Source organism: Poromitra crassiceps, assembly GCF_964638095.1.
Source record: "Poromitra crassiceps genome assembly, chromosome: 1".
NCBI classification, from domain to species: Eukaryota; Metazoa; Chordata; class Actinopteri; order Beryciformes; family Melamphaidae; genus Poromitra; species Poromitra crassiceps.
The window spans coordinates 16927151-16950366 of NC_139623.1; the positions used below are offsets into that span (position 1 = coordinate 16927151).

At 45.4% G+C, this 23216-nt stretch overlaps 1 protein-coding gene across 3 annotated transcripts in view; it reads left to right on the plus strand.

The window, feature by feature from the left end:
- The window catches only part of gtf2ird1 (GTF2I repeat domain containing 1), a 100875-nt gene that overhangs the window by 44630 nt on the left and 33029 nt on the right, over positions 1 to 23216 (plus strand). For all 3 annotated transcript variants that reach the window (XM_083635367.1, XM_083635366.1, XM_083635368.1), the window contains exons 6-7: positions 9349 to 9668; positions 21246 to 21341. In XM_083635367.1, coding sequence (XP_083491493.1) covers positions 9349 to 9668; positions 21246 to 21341 — 416 coding nt within the window. The remainder of the gene's footprint in view (positions 1 to 9348; positions 9669 to 21245; positions 21342 to 23216) is intronic.

Sequence of the window (23216 nt, forward strand, 5' to 3'; positions counted from 1 at the left end):
TGTACCTGTTGGTTCTGTGAGAAGGTTATATGCTATACCCCTCCTGTACCTGTTGGTTCTGTGAGAAGGTCATATGCTATATCCCTCCTGTACCTGTTGGTTCTGTGAGAAGGTTATATGCTATACCCCTCCTGTACCTGTTGGTTCTGTGAGAAGGTTATATGCTATACCCCTCCTGTACCTGTTGGTTCTGTGAGAAGGTTATATGCTATACCCCTCCTGTACCTGTTGGTTCTGTGAGAAGGTTATATGCTATATCCCTCCTGTACCTGTTGGTTCTGTGAGAAGGTTATATGCTATACCCCTCCTGTACCTGTTGGTTCTGGGAGAAGGTCATATGCTATATCCCTCCTGTACCTGTTGGTTCTGTGAGAAGGTTATATGCTATACCCCTCCTGTACCTGTTGGTTCTGTGAGAAGGTTATATGCTATACCCCTCCTGTACCTGTTGGTTCTGTGAGAAGGTTATATGCTATACCCCTCCTGTACCTGTTGGTTCTGTGAGAAGGTTATATGCTATACCCCTCCTGTACCTGTTGGTTCTGTGAGAAGGTTATAAGCTATACCTCTCCTGTACCTGTTGGTTCTGTGAGAAGGTTATATGCTATACCCCTCCTGTACCTGTTGGTTCTGTGAGAAGGTTATATGCTATACCCCTCCTGTACCTGTTGGTTCTGTGAGAAGGTTATATGCTATACCCCTCCTGTACCTGTTGGTTCTGTGAGAAGGTTATATGCTATACCCCTCCTGTACCTGTTGGTTCTGTGAGAAGGTTATATGCTATACCCCTCCTGTACCTGTTGGTTCTGTGAGAAGGTTATATGCTATACCCCTCCTGTACCTGTTGGTTCTGTGAGAAGGTTATATGCTATACCCCTCCTGTACCTGTTGGTTCTGTGAGAAGGTTATATGCTATACCCCTCCTGTACCTGTTGGTTCTGTGAGAAGGTTATATGCTATACCCCTCCTGTACCTGTTGGTTCTGTGAGAAGGTTATATGCTATACCCCTCCTGTACCTGTTGGTTCTGTGAGAAGGTTATATGCTATACCCCTCCTGTACCTGTTGGTTCTGTGAGAAGGTTATATGCTATACCCCTCCTGTACCTGTTGGTTCTGTGAGAAGGTTATATGCTATACCCCTCCTGTACCTGTTGGTTCTGTGAGAAGGTTATATGCTATACCCCTCCTGTACCTGTTGGTTCTGTGAGAAGGTTATATGCTATACCCCTCCTGTACCTGTTGGTTCTGTGAGAAGGTTATATGCTATACCCCTCCTGTACCTGTTGGTTCTGTGAGAAGGTTATAAGCTATACCTCTCCTGTACCTGTTGGTTCTGTGAGAAGATTATATGCTATACCCCTCCTGTACCTGTTGGTTCTGTGAGAAGGTTATATGAACAAGTGGATATTGTTATCCCCTGCTGTGTTCAGTGCAGACTCTGAGCCTGTCAACAGGCTACTACAGATCCTCTTATGATATTATGTTAGTTTGTGGGAACAGTTTTGGTCTCATCGTCTTGTGACTTACGAACGCATTTAAGGTTTGTTGTGTCTATAAATTTAACTACAGCTGGTCAGGCTCATCAGAATGTGCTGCCAGACTGAGCACAATGGCTTTTTGAAACCGAGCGATGTGAACGGCTCATTAAGGCTTAATTGGATCAGCTTCTATTAGCCGCCAAGAAACCAGCAAACATCCATCTGCTTCTTCTCTTAAGTCACGAGAGACTGAGGGTTATTTCAATTTGAGCCCCGTCCATTTTGGAACACCAGAGTTGTTTGAAGGCGCTCTGCTCCACGTGTGCTCCATGCTTCCATTAATATCTGCTGTCACATGTCCTCTCCTACAACTAAATGGGGGGCTTTTGCGACGTATTTGCAAAAAGAAAGAAAGAAAAAAGTGAATACAAATATGACTTTATTCAAGTCACACAATTTAATTTGTGGTTTAACTAATGTAAACACAGGCACATGGCACATTCTAGGCACAACAGTCATTCAGACAGGTAGGATGCGGCTCGTTTCTCATTCAGCTACAGCGCCTCCAATATTGAGCACGTCAAAAAGCTGCACACGGTGCAAGCGCTCGGCTACAAGCTCATTTAGCATGAGCCATGGGTCAACTGACAAGGTAACGAAGACAAAGATGTCTGTCAGCTTAGCTAAATGGAATTCTTTAGCGTGTCAGCTGCAACAGTACATGGAGATAATGAGGGTAAATAATGAATTGACATGTGTAGGTCCATCATGGGAATTCTGTGTAATAGTGGCAGATTGCAACTAGAGACCATCTTGTGATGGGATCACTCCAGGATTCAAGATACTTATTGTCTCTCCATTGTACAAGTATGCACGTGTGAAATTCTTATGCTAGGGGGCTCCAATACAGGACATAGTGCAAGTAAAAAGAAACAGTAGGTACTTAGTCAAGTAAGGAGGTACATAATCAAGTAGACAGGTAAACAATAAAATGCATGTAAAGGACGTAAACAGTGTAAAACACAATAGAATACAAATAAGATACAGTAATAGAGAATAAGATAGAATAATTAAAAAAAAGCACAGTTTGTCGGTAGAAGGTGCAGTCAGGCAAGTTGTGTAGCAGTAATGTGCAAATGGCAATACAATACAACAGAACTAATTGCACTGGGAGTGTGGTGTGGGTGTGGGAGTGTGTGTTGTGTGTTATTTATTTGTTGAGGAGTCTTGTGGCCTGAGAAAGAAGCTATTCTTCAGTCTGTTGGTGCATGCTTTTGGTGGCACCTCTGATTGGACGTTCCCTGCAGGTTGGGCAGTCTGCACTAGTGATGTGCTCGGCCGAGCGCACCACTCTCTCCACCGCCTTGCGGTCCTTGACGGTGTAGCTGCTGAACCAGTACCCTGTACTACGAAGCTGTCTTAACAGACCCGCGATCTGTCACTTTGATCTGGTTTGACTGAACAGGATCAAAGCTATCTAGTTTAAGGATACTACGACGCTGGTTTTCTAGTCGATAACTGAAGCTGGGATCTGCCTGTGCACGCGCACGTTTTTCGCTCGTGCACAGGCGCGCGTCCACGCGAAAGAGGTGCGCTAGCCAATCACATTATGAACAGCTGAGTTGATCCACGCCCACACCCATTTCCACACCCATTTCCTCGTTCAATGAAAGCGCAGTGCATGATCAGAGTTTTAGCGGATATTTAATGTATCCGCGATTTATTGTCAGAATGAAAATCCGCGTTGGATAGTCTGCTGAAGGGCTGTCTAAAGCAGCAGCTTGTATTCACATCAGTCATTTGATTTACTTTGATCAGCGATTTCTGTCTGATACAGCTGCATTGATACAGCAGCAACAAATGTAAATGTGTAATCTCAGTCTATACATTTCCACAATCTGTAAGCCTATTTAGACCATAGATTTAGAAACGCATGCTCAATGAATAATGATCTCTATCACTCATGTGTGTGGTTGCACTGATCGAATAATTCATATATAAAATAGCCTAGTATAAAGCCTAATAGCCTACTATAAAAGAGAAAACTGCTGAACTGAATTGAGACGATGCGGGCATAGTTATCATTGATAAAAACTAGCCTATTTTTGCTCATATATTGGCATACAGCCTACAGGACACAGTTCCAGCTGAAAGATGCAAGAATAGCCTGCATATTTAGTATTGGGGCTATCCCATATTTATCCCATATCTACAGTATATTATATGTATAGGCTTTTCTGGCATGTAGGAGAATATCACCCTCACTCCATTTGAGGGTCCGTTCATGATATGCGCCGCGGTGATTAATAGTGATTTCTCCACGCATCGTTGAGCTGTTAAGACATAAAGTGGTAAGTAGGCTTAATTTAATTATGTAGCCTACAGAGCCACGAATGTTTTGCTTGTTCTATTCTCAGTTGACTGCAATCTATTTTTCATATGGCGATCTTATATGAATGGTGAGTGACTCCAGAGAGCCGATTATATGAGTCTGTCATGGATTTTGATCTTATCCTCTGAAGCTAACCTGGTCGCGACCAGGTTAGCTTTGCAGCGTCAGTTGCCATGGTGATTGAAAGTTAACTTGCTTTGTAGTACGGCTAAACCAGGTTTAAACTCAAACTTACTCGGATAAGGCATTAAACTAGCTTCGTAGTACAGGCTACTGGTGGTGAAGCTGCCTGTCAGCCGGCTTTCTATGGTGCCTCTGTAGAAGTCTCTGTGGATTTGTGGCCTTACTCCATACTAGGGACGTGCATCAATAATCGAAAGTCGATAATTGAATCACTTCGATCATGTGGAATTTTTATAGTTTTTTTTCCACACACACATGCACGCATGCATTGCACGCACACACACACCTCCCCCATATGCAAGAGTGCACCCAGACAGACAGACACAAACACACACGCATGTGAACTGTGGATTATATCCATCAGTGATACAGTTTAACTGCTGCGGGTCCTTTTTAAAGTAACAATTAAGGTTACCTACATCGATGCAGAGTCGCAGTGAAACCATGCGTGCTGCTGTTACGTTCGGGATGGGGAGAAAATAACTAGAAAGAGCGAGCAATGGATTAAAGCGAGCAGACAGGATCACCCAGGCGATCTGCAGCCTTGTCGAGACGGATATGCTGCCCAGATACAGATATGTATTGTTGATATGCTGCCCAGATACAGATATGTATTGTTGATATGCTGCCCAGATACAGATATGTATTGTTGAGGACGGCAACGGTTTTCAAACCCTGATCAATGTGAGCCAGTATATTACATTCCCTCAGCAAGTAGCCTAGCATCACCAGGTGCATTGAAAAGTGCCACAGCTGTCTCTCTCACAACTGAAGAGGTTTGGCTCAGCTGCCTTCATAAGCACACAAATCTTTTTTGTTTAACAGTTAAAACATTAAACTTGAACAGGAACAGGAATAAAGACAGGAACAGGAATAAAGATTTCAGTTGAGGAAAACACGTTGTCTTTAGTATTTTCTGCCATAGGCATTTTGCATAAAACACAACATTATTATATTAGTAGCGATAATCGATAATTGATCGTTAATTTTGCGGAATTTCGATTATGGAAATTTACTCAAATGCCCATCCCTACTCCACACTTCTTTAGCAGTCTGAGGTTGTACAGACACTGTTGGGCTTTTTTGATGAAGGTGGAGGTGGGCCCATGTCAGGTCCTGGTGGATGGTGACTCTGTGAGGGCAAAATTTACCATTATAACTCCCATGTGTTTGAAGTGGTCCACCCTCTCCACCACTGTCCCGTAGATGGTGACTGGGGCGGTGGTGCCGCCTCCCTTCCTGTGGTCCACGATGATCTCCTTGGTCTTAGAGACGTTCAGGGAGAGGTGACTGGCCTGGCACCACTGTTCCAGGCCACTCACCTCTTTTCTGTATGCCGTCTTGTCGTCATTGGAGATCAGCCCCACCACCAGCAGCCGTGACGCCCGCAACTTAAAATGAATGTGCGCCAGCCCAGGGGTGTAAAGTAAGCGGGCCCTATTCTGCCCCCCCTGCTCGGACCACATCCATCTTCAAACTCGGCCTTGATTGTAATCTCAACTACACACCTTTAAACTTATGTGACTGTATATTACATGGTTGTGACGCTATTGACAAAATCTGTCCACAGACATAAATCACACACACACACACACACACACACACACACACACACACACACACACACACACACACACACACACACACACACACACACACTAGTGATGCGCGGGTCAGGGTTTTTTAAGGCCTGCCCCAACCCAACCCGTCATTGAAGCCAGCCCGCCCCGCCCAGCCGTTGAAATATCTGAAAATTCCCAACCCAGCCCAACCCAGCAGCCCGCAACGGCCAATTTAACACATTCATAGATGGTGACTGGGGCGGTGGTGCCGCCTCCCTTCCTGTGGTCCACGATGATCTCCTTGGTCTTAGAGACGTTCAGGGAGAGGTGACTGGCCTGGCACCACTGTTCCAGGCCACTCACCTCTTTTCTGTATGCCGTCTTGTCGTCATTGGAGATCAGCCCCACCACCAGCAGCCGTGACGCCCGCAACTTAAAATGAATGTGCGCCAGCCCAGGGGTGTAAAGTAAGCGGGCCCTATTCTGCCCCCCCTGCTCGGACCACATCCATCTTCAAACTCGGCCTTGATTGTAATCTCAACTACACACCTTTAAACTTATGTGACTGTATATTACATGGTTGTGACGCTATTGACAAAATCTGTCCACAGACATAAATCACACACACACACACACACACACACACACACACACACACACACACACACACACACACACACACACACACACACACACTAGTGATGCGCGGGTCAGGGTTTTTTAAGGCCTGCCCCAACCCAACCCGTCATTGAAGCCAGCCCGCCCCGCCCAGCCGTTGAAATATCTGAAAATTCCCAACCCAGCCCAACCCAGCAGCCCGCAACGGCCAATTTAACACATTCACTGCCAACAGTTTTTTTTTACTGTAGGTAGCTTCTGCCAAGGTTTTTTTTTGAGGATTCTGGCTCATCTTTCAAGAGCCGAGGATTCTTTTCTGTTAGGATTTTGTGAACACAAAATATGTCAAAAGAACTAATAGAATGTGTGCTTTCTCTGTCTAAAAGAGTTAGTTTGTAGAGTTAGTAGTTATGTAGGCATTAGCAGTTGAATACAGCATGGTTTCAGCGTCTGAAAATGAAGGTGAGAAAAATGCCTTTTTGTGAAATTCGATAGAACAGTCACTTTAACCATTTATTTTTGGCATCAAAGACATCAGACATCTAAACAATTTGTTCTGAACAGTATTTTCCTCCATAACAGCACCCGCACCCCCCTCTCCTTCAAACTCCTCCCTCCGTGGGCGTTCTCCTCTTCCCTCCTTGGCTCTGCAGCGGGTGTGTCACAAGCGAGTTTCTGCTGCCTGTCTGCTGCCTGGCGGCCCCTCGTCGGGCGAGCCTGGATGGGGCTCGCTCGTTTCTTGGGGTTTCGGTTGAGAGCTTTGATGAAGCTTTTGCGATTCTGGGCTTTATGCTGCGTGTTTCAAAGTGTGTTCCACCCAGTCTATTTTTGGAACGCCCCACCGTTGTGCGCCACCGTTGTGCGCCACCGTTGTGCGCCACCGTTGTGTGCCAGCGCGAAAGCGTTTTCGCCAAACCATTCTACAGTATGAGAATGGTTTCCTCACGCTTTTCCCTGCAGTTTTGGCTCGCTTTCTCTAGTCTGGAGAGCACTGTCGCCACTTAGTGGGTCGGTGGAATGGGTTGTACACGTTCGGTGGCTCCCATATTTTTATAGGAGATGTAAAAGGGTTTGATCCACGTCCCACCGTCAAAATTGTTTTTTTTTTTTTTTTGACGAGTTGACTCGTCATTGGCAGTCAACCGTTGGTTTCTGCTTGACGAGTTGACTCTTCAACGGCAGTGAACGTGTTAATGTAATATGTCTCCGGACTCAGGAGGACCACAGTGGAGCTTCCAAGGTGTGCAAAGTAGCTAATAACTCTGTCTCTCTCCCCCTCTCTCTCTCTCACACACACACAGACACTCATATGCTGCCGTGCGCGACAACAGTTGTGTAGCCTAGGCCTACTATACTGCTCTGGATGAGTTGCGCTGCTGCTTTCATGTCGGTCTTTCTTCAATTAATCCATGGTCTTCAGATAGCGCGACCGACTACGCTTACCCAAAGTGCGGATGGCGTGACCGCAGTGTTTCAAATGGAGGTAGCAGGTAGAGGTAGGCACTAGGCAGGCTACAGAAACGGTTCTTATTCTTCCCCATTTCTTTTAATTACCTCATGCGCTCTCAATTGGCCATGTTGCAGTAGTAGGCTACTAAACGTAGTAGTGCAGCAGGTGCGCACACGGCTTGCAGATACGGCCAGACTCGCTGTCTGATTTATTTTAATTACCTCATGCGCTCTCAATTGGCCATGTTGCAGTAGTAGGCTACTAAACGTAGTGCAGCAGGTGCGCACACGGCTTGCAGATACGGCCAGACTCGCTGTCTGATTTCTTTTAATTACCTCATGCGCACTCAATTGTTCACAGCCTACTCACGTTGCAGTAAAGTTGACAAATAGATCACAGTCGAGTCCACAACAGAAAATCTGCGGTGGCATTATATGGACACTTCAAATAATAATTACAGCAAATAATCCTCCCAAAATGTTTGTTTTGAGACCACATAGGCTACCTCATTGAAGCGTTTCTTTACTCCATGTAGGCTATAGAGAGTGCAGCAGGAGTCTGTCTGATTGTGTGTACCTACGTGTGAGAGAGAGTTAACGTCTTTAAGGTTAATTACTCTGCGTGTTTCACTGCTCTAAATTATTTAATAATGTTGCTTTGTCACGTTCTGAGCCTGCCCCGCCCGCACCCGCGATATTTTCATAATTTGCCAACCCAGCCCGCCTGCGGGGCGGCCCAGCCCGCGGGACCCGGCGGATTCTGGGTGACCCGTGCATCACTAACACACACACACACACACACACACACACACACACACACACGCGCGCACACACACACACACACACACACACACACACACACACACACACACACACACACACACACACACAGACTCACAAGGTGATAACCATAACATCTACATCCTCTTGTGGCTGGTAATAAAGTATTTACAAAGAATTTGGATTGTAGGTGCAATTATCTATTTGACTACTAAAGTGAACTTGACCTATTCAGTAGTATTTGTCAAATAGTGGGCAGCTTTGTGAAGTATTTCTCATGGTTATTTCTATTAAATATTACCTCCAAAGTGTATGATTTAATATATCACCGATTATTTGTTGATATTCGGGAAACAAGAAAAGGAAACAGACAAGGAAAAGCTTTAAGGGAGGGGAATATTAGAGGAAAAGAGAGTAGACAGGGACACTGCAGGAAAATGAGCAACAGACACAAGAGGAAGTTAGGCAGACACTGCAAGCTAAGGAAAACAAGCAGGAGAGCAGAGGCAATTCAAGGCAAAAACAAGCAGAAGTCAAGTGGCGCAGGGTGGCAGTGTCAGTCAGTCTGAACTGAAAGCCTCATTCACCGTACACTTTTATAACAGGAAATGGAGGGCCATTGCTCTCTCTCTCTCTCTCTCTCTCTCTCTCTCTCCCTCCCTCTATCTGGATGCAGTATACGTGATATTACTTCCAGAAGCACAGTGGGATTTTAGAAGCATTGCAGTAATTACAGTTTTGAATAGCATGAGCTGTCGTAGAATAGCCATTCATTGCCCAAATGGTTGAACAGGGCTCATACATCACCACGCTACAGTCAGAGTAAAGTTAAACCATTTCAGACTTTTTATTTATTTATCATTTGATGGATTTGTCTGTGTGCAGGCCAACAGAAGATTTGTTACGAGAGGCCAAGTGTAGCGCGGACGTCAACCACTCCAACTCCTCTCCAGCAAACATGACAGTGAGCAGCCACTGTCTGAGTAAGCCTCCCGCCCAGGCGGTCACGTCGTCCAGCCCCGCCTCTTCCAGCAACTCTGTTCTGTCGAGCTTCCTGTACGGCATGCCCATGTCCTCCAAGCCACACCCTGATGGCAAGCTGGACCTCAAACCCATGTCCCTCCTCAACCTGGGCAACGACCGCCTGGCCAACTGGACAGCAGCATCAGACAAGGGCACATCTGTCAATGACTGTGGTAACAATGGTAAGGTGTGTGTGTGTGTGTGTGTGTGTGTGTGTGTGTGTGTGTGTGTGTGTGTGTGTGTGTGTGTGTGTGTGTGTGTGTTAAACACTAGATTATCAGCGGCCTTCAAAACTAGTTTGTTGGGACTCTGGCCCCTTGTGGTGTTGGGTTGTGTTTGTAAGGTTTGATATCCGTATGGATATCAATACCGATATCGATGTAGGGGGGGTGTTGGGGTGTCTGTGTGTGGGGTGGGTGGAGGGTGTCTGTGTGTGTGTGTGTGTGGGGGGGGGGGGGTGGGCAGCTGTAGGCTTGCAGCAGTAGTAGGTGTTACCCGATGTTACCCGGTGGCGAGACATACACCGGTTACATAACGTGCCCACCGGTAACACCTTTTGTTTTTATGGAGGAAGAATTGAAAGGAAAACTCTGCAGTTTCAGCGTGCGCCGGTGTAAATTACAAGCGCTCCCTCTGGGCTGCAGTGTGGCTCCACTGTTCTGGTTAGACCAGCAACTAACGTTAGTTAACGCTATACATCTTATGAACACAAATTATGCCCTCCTCATACACATGTAGGTAAGACCCTTAGCTAAGCCTGCATGTGCATTCTGTTGTCACTGCGGGCCATCTCTGCAAATGTGCTTTTTTTTCCACAGCGAAAAGTCGATGCTAACTTAGCATCAATGCTAGCGGGAGGGAGGACTTACAAGCATTCAGTCAGTGCCTACTTACTGCTGCTTGCTGGTATGGTTAATCCCATGTCAGAAAAAGTCTCCAGATGTGACGCTAATGTTAGTTTCTTTTGAGAAAGATTGTCTCCACGGGCGTCTGAAAAGTTGTCTCGAGTCAGATGCAGCCATGAGTTGTGATGCAGCCATGTATGACTGTGAGCGTCCAGGCTAACGTTAATAAGTTACACAGCAGCAGCGTCTTGTCTCTATGAACCTACAGAATGGACGGTTAAAGCATAGACTCTTGCTTACTTTAAAACTTGTATTAACTCATTGAGTGCCAGCCACTTTTGGAGAACGGACGCTCCCACTGCCAGAGTTTCAGAGCGTTTTCAGTGATTTCTCGAGGCCCACAGAATATTGTGTGATATTACTATGTAAACACCGACCACGCACAAAGAACGATGAGACTCTCTTCTATCATCTGCAAAAAAAAGTTTATTGATACCATTTTCCGTTCTTTAGTTATGAGCCGGAGAAGATAGGTTGTTTTGAGCAAAAAGACACGTTTCAAATTAGAAGCTGAGTTATTCCGCCTTTTGTGAAATGAAGCATTTCAAGCACATTCACTGAGTCTGAAGCTAATATTTTCTGATGTAGTGACGTGGTGTAGTTGTGTGGTGCCCTGCGTGCCCCACCCCCCTCTCCCCCCCTCAGCTGCAAACTCCTCCCCACACTAACACGCAGCCTAACACGCACCCAGTCTATTTTCGGAGCGCTCCGTTTTTGTGCGGTGGCTCCCAGCGCGACACGGAAATGCCAAACCGGACTGCAGGGAAAGGTTTGGCCCTTCGGCGTCGGGTGCTGCCTTTCTGGCGGCTAATCGTGTGGAGAAACTATGCAGACAGACAGACAGAGACAGAGAGGCTCAGTTGTGGGCGCGGATTGACTGCTGTCCGCAGCCAACGTCAGCTGCAGACAGAGCCATCTATATGGCTCTGGCTGCAGCATGAGCGGTTTCTCTTTCATCATGGGGCTTTTTCCTGCTGTTTTCCGGACCTTTCTCTAATCTGGAGAGCACTGTCGCCACCTAATGAGTCCGTAAAATAGGTTATACACCTTCAATAGCTACAATATTTGTACAGGAGATGCCTGAGGCTTTGATCCACGTCCCACCGTCAAAAAACGCAATTGACGAACATACTCGTCCTTGGCACTCTACGTTACTAAACGAATTGACGAACATACACGTCCTTGGCACTCAATGAGTTAATATTAGACTCAGCGCTCAGTCTTAATCCGTTTCACTACTGTAAGACTGAGAATATTACTATTTAAATCTTTTCATAATGTTACGTGGTGCTGTTGGAAGCCTTGCATCGGAGAGCCAATCATGAGTGTTGTGGGCGGGCCTGCTTTCTGGGGGCAGTGACGCTCATGCAGAACCGGTGTCTCGCAAAACTACAAAACTGTCTCCCTACCTTGGGTTTTTAATTGATGACCGCTTGTCTTTTAAGGCGCATATTCAGTATGCTTCAAAGAAGCTGAAAGTTTTATTAGGATTTTACTTTAGAAACAAGTCTTGCTTTTCTTTTTTTGTGAAGAGAAAACTGGTGGAGTCTACCTTTCTACCTGTTCTTGACTATGGCGATGTGCTATATATGAATGCCACTGCTCAGTGTCTCCACATGCTGGACAGTGTGTATCATGGGGCTTTGAGGTTCATTACAAACTGTGGATCTCTTACTCATCATTGTGCATTGTATTCAAAAGTGAATTGGCCTGCTTTATGTACACGCCGCCTCAGTCATTGCCATGGTATGTCTTAATTTACAAAGCCATTCTTGGCAAAGTTCCTACCTACCTGTCGTCACTTTTAAGCTTCAAATGTGGGAATTACAATCTTCGTTCTCAGGACACTCTACAATTTTCTGTTCCCAAAGTCCGAACTGAATTGGGGAAGAAAGCTTTTAGGTTCTCTGCACCCACCGCATGGAACAGTCTGCAGTCTGATCTTAAACTTAATAGCTTAGTAACCCTAAATGGTTTTAAGGCTATGGTAAAATCTCTTGAGAACAGGCTGTCTGTATGCAAATGTTTTATTTGATCATTTTAATGTTATTCAATTGTATGTGTTTATGTGTTTGTTTGTTGTAACTTTGTGTTGCTGCTGTTTCTTGGCCAGGTCTCTCTTGTAAAAGAGATCTTTGATCTCAATGGGACAAACCTGGTTAAATAAAGGCAAAAAAAAAAAAAAAAACATTGCCGCGTTTGCGGAGAAACATATTAATCACTTAGAAACAAACATAACCTGTTAATAGGACGTGTTTCATCTGGCCCCGGCGGCTAGAGGTCTTTCCCCCAGCGATAAGCCCGACTCCCGAGGCTAACGTTACAGAGCCAGCTGATGACCTACCCGGAAGTGGTCCGCTTGCTACTGTGAAGCGCTGTAGCAAGCGGACCACTTCCCCGTAGGAAAAATTATTGTAAAATAAACAACAGGTATAAACTCTCTTTGCAGCACATCAGTGTCTTGCTCTATATTGCAACTATGAAACATTGCATTGCCGCTACCAAATAAAATTCTAATAATAAATGTAGGCGTGTCTGCTGCCGGCCACACACACACCCATGCTGACGGTGACTGGTGAAATACAGTCTCTGCTTGTTTAACCCAGACAAGGCACGTCCTTTCCTCCAGGGGGCAGCCAGGAGCAGTGGGTAGCTTTCAGCGTACAGCTCCCGGGGACCATCTTCTGTCATCGTCGCTGGTTTTTAATGTGGGTTCATATATGGAGGAAACCCCAGGGGAGCTCCACACAGAAAGGCATGGAAGCATTCATGACGGCAGATGGGTTAGGGCTGAAAAGTTTTCTACTTTCTACTTTATGTTTCAGTCTATATACTGTATACTGTAATAAGTTGTTGCAGACAGCGTTTTAACATGTGTATCAATGCATTTGATGAATGGCACATTTGGACTACAGTACCTAGGACAATTCTCCTTGACGTCTGCAACTCCCTGAAGCCATGACTGAGCAGGACATTATAAAGGTCCCACCCTGTCGATCCACCTGTCCCAGCACTGCACTGCACTGCACTGCACTGCACTGCTCTGTCTGATCTCCTCAGGACACCTGTCCCAGCAATGCACTGCACTGTCTGATCTCCTCAGGACACCTGTCCCAGCACTGCACTGCACTGCTCTGTCTGATCTCCTCAGGACACCCGTCCCAGCACGGGCACTGCACTGCTCTGTCTGATCTCCTCAGGACACCTGTCCCAGCACTGTACTGCACTGCTCTGTCTGATCTCCTCAGGACACCTGTCCCAGCACTGCACTGCACTGCTCTGTCTGATCTCCTCAGGACACCTGTCCCAGCACTGCACTACACTGCTCTGTCTGATCTCCTCAGGACACCTGTCCCAGCACTGCACTGCACTGTCTGATCTCCTCAGGACACCTGTCCCAGCACTGCACTCACTGTCTGATCTCCTCAGGACACCTGTCCCAGCACTGCACTGCACTACACTGCTTTGTCTGATCTCCTCATAGGCCATATTGTGACTAGCATTTTCGTTTACTTCCGTTCCCACGGCAGGGGCACTACACACTTTTTTCTCCATAAAAGAGATCTATAGGTAGAAAGTACAAATAAAAAAGTTCTACTCGTGTTATCCTGCAGTATTTTTATAATCAGTGGTCAAAGACGGCACTATTTCTTACTAGGCGTACTAATCTGTGCAAGGGGAGTGGTGTGGTTTTGGTCACGTGGACCAATCGCGTAGCCGCTTTATTCCCTTGCCGTAATAACATTAGAGCCATGGCGACCACCAGTTCAAGCAGCGAAGAGGGGAAAAAGAAACCAAAACAGCTGAAAAAAGTGCGTAAAAGCCGGGAATCAAAGGACTCCAAACGATGCTATATGCACTTTTTGTCAGTACAGAATGAGGACGTGCAGGATTTTACCCAGACAAGGTGGGACACTTACAGGTCTGTCGTCAAACAGTGGCTTTGTCTGGACGGCGATAGTAAAGTTATCGCTGAAACTTTTAAACATTGCGTGGACGTGGATTTTGACCATGTTCCCGAGGACGCTGGATTTCACCGTTACCGTCGCTTTATTTGTAAAAGACGTTTGGGTTTGGCTGAGAAACGCTGCACACAGATGGTGCAGGGGGAAGAAGAAGAAGAACCAGATGCAGCCGCAGCCTCGGACAGCATCGGCCCCGACGGAGCCACGTCTGAAACCCCCCGAAAGAAACTTCGGTCTCGGACAGGTTTGCCCGTCCGTTCTGCTGGCCCTGTCCTTCCAGCCATCTGCATCATTTGTAAAAAGGTGGACAAATATATTACTGTTGGTGGAAAACGGAAGAAGGATCAACTTTCACAAGCAGAGACAGTGTCTGCAGGTAAGCGACCCCCCCCTCTCTCTCTCTATCTCACACACACACACACACACACACACACACACACACACACACACACACACACACACACACACACACACACACACACACACACACACACACACACACACACCCACAGAGAGAGGGAGCATTTTCTTTTATTGCCTTGATCTCCTTGCCCCCCCCCCCCCCCCCCTCTTTTTTCTTGTAATAACAATACAATGGATAAAAGATACAAAAACAAATGTCACCCACTTTTTTTTTAATTATAAAATGTGTGATTTGACAGTAAAGCTGATTATAACTTTTTTTTGTTTTCAGGCCAGTTGCGGAAGGCTGCTGAGAAGAAGGAAGACTCTAGCGTTCTTTTGCATATCAAAGACAAAGACTGTGTGTCTCTGGAAGTGCGTTACCACAGGTCCTGTTACAGAGAATACACAAGGTCCTTGTCAAAGTCTACGGCAACACATAGCTACTGCAACCACAGATGAAGTGTGAGTTATTACATTGCATTAACACTGCACATTTCAAAAGTAAGGCTTTGACCTACAACAAATACTATTTTGTCTGTCTTTAGATACAATGTTGACAGCAGACCTCTTTGCACATGTTAAGTATTTTTTTGTCTGCGTGTGTGTGTTTTCAGAAATGAACAACAACCCTTTCCTGCCAGCTACAAGATATTCTGCGAACGAGTCATCCGTCAAAGGATTATCGATAAACAAGAAATCCTGAAAATGAACCAACTAAGGAAGAAGTTCATAGACATCGTTAAGAAGAATGAGGATATTGATGCTTCAGACTACAGGTAACTGTGTCCTTGACAGTTCAGTAAACAAAAAAGAACCTCTTTCATACTGAAAAGTTTCCATTTTATTGATTTATTCGCTCACAAGAAAGGCTGACAGTATGTTTTAATGTATTTGTTTCTCATTGTGAAAAAAATCCCTTTATTTATACATTTGTGCTCGTCTTTTTCTATATTTTCATTTTGCAGGCAGGATAAACTGAAAAAGCGGTTGGCCCGTGATTTCCCCCAGCTGGTGTTTCACAGCCCTGCAACGCGCAACATCTCCGAACTGGTTTTTGTTGAAACATTATCAGCAGATACACTGTTAGACAGGCTACCGCATCCATCAGACACGACAACAACTGAGTCAACCGAGGTAAGCCAAGCTGAAAGTGACAATGAACACACATCTGGACAAACTACAGAGCACACAAGGACACTGTACAGTGCAGGACTGATATTGAAGAGACTTGTGAATGAAACGGGATGAAATGCCCCTGGCCTCCCACAGCAGAGGATTTGAATGTTTCTGACGCAAAATCTGTTGTGCCAGTTGAACTATTCAATGTGATTTCCTGGATTATAGGTGCAACAGAGGAACCAACACTAGACCATTATGTTGATATTCCTGAAGATGTGAACCTAAAAGTTTTATCTGTTTGTCAAGACATTGTGTATCTTGCTTCTAAAGGTCGGAAGCAGACGCCTAAGTCACTGTGTCTTGGTCTAACTGTTCGCCATTTAACAGGTTCATCCAATGTTCTGTCACTACTGAACAGATTAGGACACTGTGCTTCATGGAACACAGTTGTCAGTCTAGACACTAGCCTAGCGTCACTACAACTTCTAGAGGGCAGAGACAAAATCCCTAAGGGGTTCTCAAAGAAGGCACCAACCATACTGGTGTGGGATAACATCGATTTTGGGGAGGAGACACTGTCAGGTCGTGGAACTACTCACCATACAAATGGCATTATGGTACAAAGTTCTGTTGTTGAAACAATGTCTAGACCAGACAGACAGCCACTGCCGAAGTCAGTTTACACATTCAAAGCACCTCCTAGCATCCCGCTACAACACTATCCACAGACTAAAAGACAAGGGCCACAGAACTTGCTTCAGGATGAAAGTGTTCCATTGCAGGTGGAAACGTACAGGTTGAACACTGTGTCTGCTGCCAAAACAGAACTGGCATATGTTTTAGTGAAGAACACAGATGCTGAAGCATGTACAGTACCAGGCTGGACAGGTTTCCACACAATGCTACAAAGTGATGCCACTCTACCTAAGTCAGCACTGTATTATCTTCCAGTCATTGAGGCTTCACCGACAGAGATGTCAACAGTTAACACTATTCTGAAGCGAAGTGTTGAACTTGCTGATCAGCTAGAACTGGACCATGTTAATTGTTAAATTGTTAAATTGTTAAAGAATTGCCACACTGCCTACATCCAGTTAAATGCAATGCATAAATGCAAACAGCACAGACTACTTACACAGCCAACAGAAGGTTTTATTGTGATGCATTTGTATGCTATTTTGTATTTTCATATATTTCCTTGGCGGGGGGGGGGGGGGGGTGTACAAATGACAGATGCTGTGACACTTTGTGGTACTTGAATAAATGTTTCATACCATATGTTGTAATAATTCTGACCTCTAGTACTTTAATTTTTAGTCTTGTCCATTTTTTGCATTATTCCAATTTAGGGGGCGTGGTAACATTTTGATAGATTTTCTGCCATTTTGGTCCAAGGTGCCCTGATTTTCTTTTCTACCTTTCATTACACAGTAGGTTGAGACATTTTCTATGTATGAAACATAAGCTTTTGGCACAATTTACTGTGGAGGTTTCATTGTACTGTGTGGCAAACACTTAAGTTGAAGCATATTCTTTAACAAATATGCTACATTTCATGATCTAAATTCACATGAGTAAACTAAAGGCACCAATACTTGTTTCAGATGTTAAGTATATGCATTTTAGCATTTATGACATTTGAGAAAGATTTTGTGTTGCCAAAAACACATTTTACAAGCAAAAACAGCAGCACAAGATTTTCGTTTTTTGGTTATAAACTGTTTATACATTTCTGGCTGGTGACAAAATACTGCAGGATATTATGAGTAGAACTTTTAACCCAAAGTCCAGAAGGGCATTGTCTATGAAAAAATGCATTGAATGAGTAGTGCCCATGACATGGGAACGAAACTCATTTTCTAAGCACTTTTTCATGGGTCCCAACACGGCCTATCAGGACACCTGTCCCAGCACTGCACTGCACTGCTCTGTCTGATCTCCTCAGGACACCTGTCCCACCACTGCACTGCACTGTCTGATCTCCTCAGGACACCTGTCCCAGCACTGCACTGCACTGCTCTGTCTGATCTCCTCAGGACACTTGTCCCAGCACTGCACTACACTGCTCTGTCTGATCCCCTCAGGACACCTGTCCCAGCACTGCACTACACTGCTCTGTCTGATCTCCTCAGGACACCTGTCGCAGCACTGCACTACACTGCTCTGTCTGATCTCCTCAGGACACTTGTCCCAGCACTGCACTACACTGCTCTGTCTGATCCCCTCAGGACACCTGTCCCAGCACTGCACTACACTGCTCTGTCTGATCTCCTCAGGACACTTGTCCCAGCACTGCACTACACTGCTCTGTCTGATCCCCTCAGGACACCTGTCCCAGCACTGCACTACACTGCTCTGTCTGATCTCCTCAGGACACCTGTCCCAGCACTGCACTACACTGCTCTGTCTGATCCCCTCAGGACACCTGTCCCAGCACTGCACTACACTGCTCTGTCTGATCTCCTCAGGACACTTGTCCCAGCACTGCACTACACTGCTCTGTCTGATCCCCTCAGGACACCTGTCCCAGCACTGCACTACACTGCTCTGTCTGATCCCCTCAGGACACCTGTCCCAGCACGGGCACGGCACTGCACTGTCTGATCTCAGGACAGGGCGATCCGGCGACCAGGCCAGCATATTACAGCCAGCCTGCTCCCTAAGGTGGTGGATGGCATCATTCAGATGACACCGTAATACATCAAATTCTCATATACCGCAGTAGAAGCGTCTCAGATAAAAGAGATTTCCATGCTATTGCTGGCCTGTCAAACACCATGTGAGCAACAGACTGCACAATGCGCATCAACGCACTGTCTCCAAAAGCCTTTCCTTATTTACATTGCAAACGCTACATAAACAAGCAATTTGTCTGTGACGCCAACCGCTGGCCAGCAGGGAGCCACGCCTCAGTGAGTCATGCTGCAGAGTGGCAGTGTGGTCGTGCATCTTAACCAGGGTGTTGCTGGAGACTCGTGGCACACTGCTAAATGACCTTTTCAACTGACTGAGTGGAAGTTAAATTAACCAGCATCTCTCGGCTCACTAGTTTCTCTCCAGGTGATAGCCGTTATGGGCTGATCGACCCTCAGAACCCTCTGGAGTGATAAAGCAATTCTAATCATACGCACACCGAGTGCTTAGAACAGCAAATGTAAAAGCTTTCATGAACTAGATATAGGCTGCCTACAGTATATCACTTGGTGATACAGAGTAGCAAAGCAGACTTCTATTTATGTAAAACTATTGCAGATTATTATTTGTCATTTACTCTACATCCTCACTAGAGCATTTGCATGAACGGAGCAGTCGGTCCACACTCTCTGTCTCCATCCTTATCTCTCCGTCCATACAGCTCCCCTGAAAACCTCATTCACCTACACTCAATCCCGCTAGAAATAAACAGAAGAATCCCGGAAGCTAGGTGATTTTACCTTCAAAACAAAACCACTAATTTATTACTGGGTAGATAAAAAACAGAACAGTCCACTCACTACAGGTTTAAAATCGACTTTTCGAAGGCAGCAGATATTCCTCCCAATTTGTCTGTGTTCTATGTGTTCTGTGTATTTCAGATCACACACACACACACACACACACAAATGTTGCGCAACGTTCATCAATAAGGCCATTACTTCATTTAACAGCCATTATTGTGAAAGTTCTAACCGGAAGTTTCCGTTTTATTCTGGCTGACTTCACACTGCTTGGAGTTGATCATGACATATTGCAGCAGAGAGAGAGTGCAGTCAAATCTATTCTCTGCCTTGCGCGTATCCACACTTCCATTCAACCTGGGATTTTGGAGATGAAGACGGGATAGGCCGACGGGGACCGGAGCCTTCATTTAGGCAAACGCCTTGAGGCTCAAAACAATAGGAGCAATGTGGATAATGTGTGCAAATGAAGAGTGAATCCATACAAAACGGCCTAATGTAGACATAGCCTTACTACCACATCTTAATTCAAACTGCGCACGTGAGAACAAATCTGTTAGTCAGTGGTTTGAGATTTTCTTTCGTGTTTCCAATGCATTGTTTAAAAGCTTGTTTTGACACTTGATTCTAGAAATTAACCAATGAAACATGTGAAACTGTATTAGAATCAAGTGAAACTATCTCAAATCATTGACATAATTCTTCACTTGTTTGCAGAAAAGTAAAATTTAAGAGCGAATATCAGACTAAATGTCTGGTTTAGATGCTGCATTTTTTGCAGTGTACCTGCTGTGTTCTTTGAAGTGTGCCGCATTTGCAGCGTGCTTTGAAGTCAGGTCATTATACCACTCATTATTTCATTCAAAGCGATACTTGACTTTGATAGGACATTCCCTTCTTTTGCATACTCCTTTGTAGGAGTTAAGCAGCAGTATCAGCCACTCTGAAGACTCAGTCATGCTGACTGACTTTTGTTTGGAATCTTACACTAAAAGTCATACATGTGTGACCGGTGGACTTCTGCGTTGTGTTGTGTTTTAATGATCGGACCCAACAACCGGGATATCTTGTCAGACAGAGGCTGTTTATTCTGACAGAAAAGAAATGAAACAATTATCCTCCACTCTGCAGTACTTTTCCCCACCACAATCCTCTTCCACCAGGAAATATAGTAAGAGCGGACATTGAATTCAAACAACAGTACGTGTGCAAAACTTAACGTGAAACAAAACACAGTAAACATACCTGACAGAAAAGAAATGAAACAATTATCCTCCACTCTGCAGTACTTTTCCCCACCACAATCCTGCACATGAAAACGGACATATCCGGACATTCAGTGAGTGGGATTCCACTCGTCAAACTACATTCACACAGTGGTCAAAACATGGAAATATATGAAGTAACAGGTGCATCCATACTTTACAAAGGTAAGACTAACAAAAATATAAACAGGAATGATCAGAAATGATAGGATGGAATGTGATATATTACAGAGGATAAAAACACCCACCTCTTCCACCAGGAAATATAGTAAGAGGAAGAGGTGAGGGTAGCAGGAAGCTTAGAGGCACTGGGAAGGAGGAGCAACACTACAAGAGGCGAGGTGGGACAATTACATGACAACAGAGGTGGAGGTAGACAAAAACTGACAGGTAAATTACTTGAAACAACAAATAAATAACATATATAGTGTAATTATATAATGGGCAAATCACATCTGTTACACATGTGATATGTATACAAACACTGCAAACTAGACCCAGGCAATGTTATTTAATTCTTTGTCCAGGGTCATACTTTTCAACGAGTGATTTTGCCTCTGCACTCACTTTTGAAGGTAGTCAATTGTTTTATGTGCCAGCTGTAATAGACCTTTCTGGTGCAATGATTTTTCTAATGCAGTATGTTTGTCTATTGTGTTTTAGATGAGACAGCAGGACTAGCTGGTGAGCTGGGCCAAAGCCCTCCTGGTATCCACATCTCCAAAAGGCTACTCTTCTCCATAGTACATGAGAAATCAGGTAGGCTTCAACTTAAGACACTTTCAGACATGAACTCCGGGTGTACCAATTCAGACATGAGGCATGTTGCTTTCACACATGTGGAGCACCTCCAGGTGTACAGTAGAGAGGGGACGGGGGTGGGCGAGGGAGCACCTCCAGGTGTACAGTAGAGAGGGGACGGGGGTGGGGGAGGGAGCACCTCCAGGTGTACAGTAGAGAGGGGACGGGGGTGGGGGAGGGAGCACCTCCAGGTGTACAGTAGAGAGGGGACGGGGGTGGGGGAGGGAGCACCTCCAGGTGTACAGTAGAGAGGGGACGGGGGTGGGGGAGGTAGCACCTCCAGGTGTACAGTAGAGAGGGGACGGGGGTGGGGGAGGGAGCACCTCCAGGTGTACAGTAGAGAGGGGACGGGGGTGGGGGAGGGAGCACCTCCAGGTGTACAGTAGAGAGGGGACGGGGGTGGGGGAGGGAGCACCTCCAGGTGTACAGTAGAGAGGGGACGGGGGTGGGGGAGGGAGCACCTCCAGGTGTACAGTAGAGAGGGGACGGGGTGGGGGAGGGAGCACCTCCAGGTGTACAGTAGAGAGGGGACGGGGGTGGGGGAGGGAGCACCTCCAGGTGTACAGTAGAGAGGGGACGGGGGTGGGGGAGGGAGCACCTCCAGGTGTACAGTAGAGAGGGGACGGGGGTGGGGGGAATTGGGGCATGACGACACAATGGGGCGTTGTGAAAACTGACCACACAGCTGCACTTCATGCATGGAAGACAACTGTCTGAGCATATAGGTTACAGCCTTAATGGCACAAAGTGAATCGCATTGACATTCAACAAACTAGCACCACATGCAGAGTCTGATAAGTTGCTAAAAATACATAATGGGCGATAACTGGCCACTAACGTTTGCGCATATAATCGTTTGCGCATAACGCTAATTAATTAAACAACCCTACAACTCACGCCCAGATGGATCGATTTCCTCAAGTCTCAAGTGCTGCAAAGAAAACAGGTCTGCTAGAAATATACAGAATACTAGACGTTTTTACCTTAAAAATAAAAGCAATAAATGATTACTTGGTAAACAAAAAACAGGTCCGTCGACTCACTACGGGTTAAAATGGACTTTTCAGAGGCAGCAGATATTCTTCCAGTTTATCTCTGTTCTGTGTCTTTCGGATCACACACACAAAAAACATTGCACGTGCATTTACTTTATTTAATTTCCATTATTGTGAAGGTTGTACCCGGAAGTTTTATACTGACTGACTTGACCCTGCTTGGATTTTGTGTTGACATTGCGGTTCTGCGCGTGAATCGTTCACAAACGCTGTGAAATCAAAGGCATGAAAGCAACCAGATCCAGATATATATATATATATAAAAATGCGTGAGTATATTTTGAAGGTGGTGTGCTGCGCGAAGCTTTACAGAGCAAAGCCAGCGTTTCAATCAAGCCTGACACAGGGAGCAGGTTCGAGCTTCATTTGTAAAAACTGAAACTGCGTGATGTTTGCTCACTCGCTCCTTCACATCAACTATTTATATAATAATAATGTGTCACGCTGCCTGTCTCTCCCTTACTCACTTATCAGTTAGACACTTTTTACAAATTAGTCTATTAATGAGCCCCAAACTGCAGCATTTCAAGCTTGCTTATCGATGTCAATCAAAATGTTAAACCCTAGAGTTGGGCTGCATGATATTTATAAATGTGTGTTAACACATTAAGGTGTGTACAAGATCCATATGGCCTAAATGTGAGATAGTTGCAGTGTGAATTGGTGTGAGACCTTCAAAACACCAATATGTTGCCACAGATTTATGGTCAATTGGCCCAGCAAAAGTTCAAATCTAATATATCCCAGGGTGTCCAGGTAGTGCAGCAATAGATCCGCT